The sequence below is a fragment of the Tachysurus vachellii genome, chromosome 3 (assembly GCF_030014155.1).
Source record: "Tachysurus vachellii isolate PV-2020 chromosome 3, HZAU_Pvac_v1, whole genome shotgun sequence".
Lineage (NCBI taxonomy): Eukaryota > Metazoa > Chordata > Actinopteri > Siluriformes > Bagridae > Tachysurus > Tachysurus vachellii.
Genome location: NC_083462.1, coordinates 33330022 through 33332132, shown reverse-complemented (window position 1 = coordinate 33332132; position 2111 = coordinate 33330022). Strand labels below are relative to the sequence as shown.

At 43.1% G+C, this 2111-nt stretch overlaps 1 protein-coding gene across 1 annotated transcript; it reads left to right on the top strand.

Moving 5' to 3' along the window:
• The first annotated feature begins 117 nt into the window (after positions 1–117).
• Positions 118–1875, top strand: lft1 (lefty1). The gene is made up of 4 exons (XM_060865069.1): positions 118–385; positions 586–829; positions 953–1189; positions 1548–1875. The coding sequence occupies exons 1-4, from the start codon at positions 118–120 to the stop codon at positions 1873–1875; spliced, it is 1077 nt and encodes a 358-aa protein (XP_060721052.1).
• The last annotated feature ends 236 nt before the right edge of the window (positions 1876–2111 follow it).

Below are 2111 nucleotides of genomic sequence, written 5' to 3'. Positions count from 1 at the left end.
ACAGTTGGGGGTCGCGGGTGCATATAAGGTGCGAAGCTCGCTGTCAAAGCTCCAGTGCTTCGTTTCTACTCTTTGCAATAAGGACTAAGAACTTCAGAAATTCTTCGGAGCTTAACCATGGCTTCTGTTTTTGCCTCCTGCTTCCTCTGCGCGCTCATTCTGGCACTGACAGATGCCTTTACGCACGACGACATGAAGGACGCCTTGTTGAAGAAACTAGGACTCAACGAGGTTCCACAGATTCATAAACGGGACCTTGAGAACCTAGTGGTGCCGGCGCACATTAAGAACAAGTACATTTCCATGCTGAAGCTTCACCATGAAAGGAGGCGCCGCTCTCTTCCCAGTTTGGCAGGGATTTTACGCGGCATCCCGGGTAACGCAGGTGAGAATTCTACAATAATAATAATAATAATAATAATAATAATAATAATAATAATAATAATAAAAATAATAATAAAAATAATTATTATTATTAGTAGTATTCTATTGTTGTTGTTACACCTTTAGAAGAATAATGTTTTTGGATTTAAGCATTACGCAAACGATTGAAGCCGTTTAGTTAATAGGTGTTATTTCTTTTAGACATCTCCGGAGAGTTCGTGTATTCTGACACGACACGTCAACGCGTGGTGTTCGAGATGAACTCGAGAATTCCGGACAACAGCGAAGTGACCATGGCCGAGCTGAAGCTTTACAAGAAAGCGCCTCACAAGCGATCCATGCCCGAGAGGAAAGCTCAGAGGCCAGTAAACAACGCGCGAGTCAGCATTTACTGGGTGGAGGTGTTCGGAAACGGCTCGAACCGCACATCTCTGGTTGACTCTAGGTAAGCCGAGCGCACAGACACACACACACCATTGTGTGCCTTTGAATCGTTTACTATCACCAGTGCGCACGGTTTCTGTGTTGCGCGTCTGATGCTGACTGTGCGCGCCCACGTTCTCTTCAGGTTGATTCCCATCCATGAATCTGGCTGGAAGAGCTTCGATGTCACGCAGGCTGTGCATTACTGGTCAAAGAGTGAGCGGAACGCACCCATGCACCTGGAGGTGTGGATCGAGGGCGAGAGACCTGGCAGTTACGCAGCGGAAATGGCCAAAAGCGTCCAGTTTTCCACTCAGGAGCCGAGCGACATACTGGGGAAACCTGAACTCGTCCTTTACACACTTAACCTTGAAGAGTTTGGGTAAGCATGACAACTTTATTTATCTATTCCAAGAACGTGTGTTCCAGATTTTTCTGGTCTGAATGTTAAACTGAAATGGGACTAATACTAAAAATAGTGCTAAACTGTACCTGCCCTTCTTTAAATGCACACAATGTGTATTTATTTCTATCTCTGATATACTTGATATACTTTCTGCAATTATTATAACACGTAACATCTATTACACAAACTGCATGTTGCTTAAAGAATAGAAATCTCTCAGATCTTACATATAGACATATAGGTGTGTATATATACAGGAGTTTATATATATATATATATTTTTGTTTATGTTATTCTGATCACATTCATTGATCCACTTTCTTCCTTTCTTTAGTTCTCATGGTGACTGCGAGCCAAATAAAAACAAGGACATGTGCTGCCGTGAAGAATACTTCATTAATTTCCGCGCACTGACCTGGACACAGTATTGGGTGATCGAGCCTGCAGGTTATCAGGCGTTCCGCTGTTCGGGGGTCTGTAGGCAGCCACAGCGCGGGGTTTATACTTACGGCCAAAGGAAATGCGCGGTGGTGGAAAGCGCACCGCTGCCTATGATGTACCTGGTCAAAAAGGGCGATTACACCGAAATCGAAGTAGCTGAATTTCCGAACATGATCGTCGAGAAATGCGGCTGCGCCATGGACAATGTTTCCCTCGTGTGACTCCAGAAATCCCCCTTTAAAAAAAACGCACAGTACTTAAAGCTTCTTTTAAACTTGGGCTTTTTATTTTGGAATGATTTTTTTTCTTAGTCTTCTGCCCTGGTTAAATCACATCGAGCACTTTATTATAAGTTTGTATGTATCTGGTGTAAACGTATTAATATTTTATTATTATCTCGGTGTTTTTTGTTTTTTTTTAATTATTATTGGCAACCGAAGTGACGCCGCATCAGACG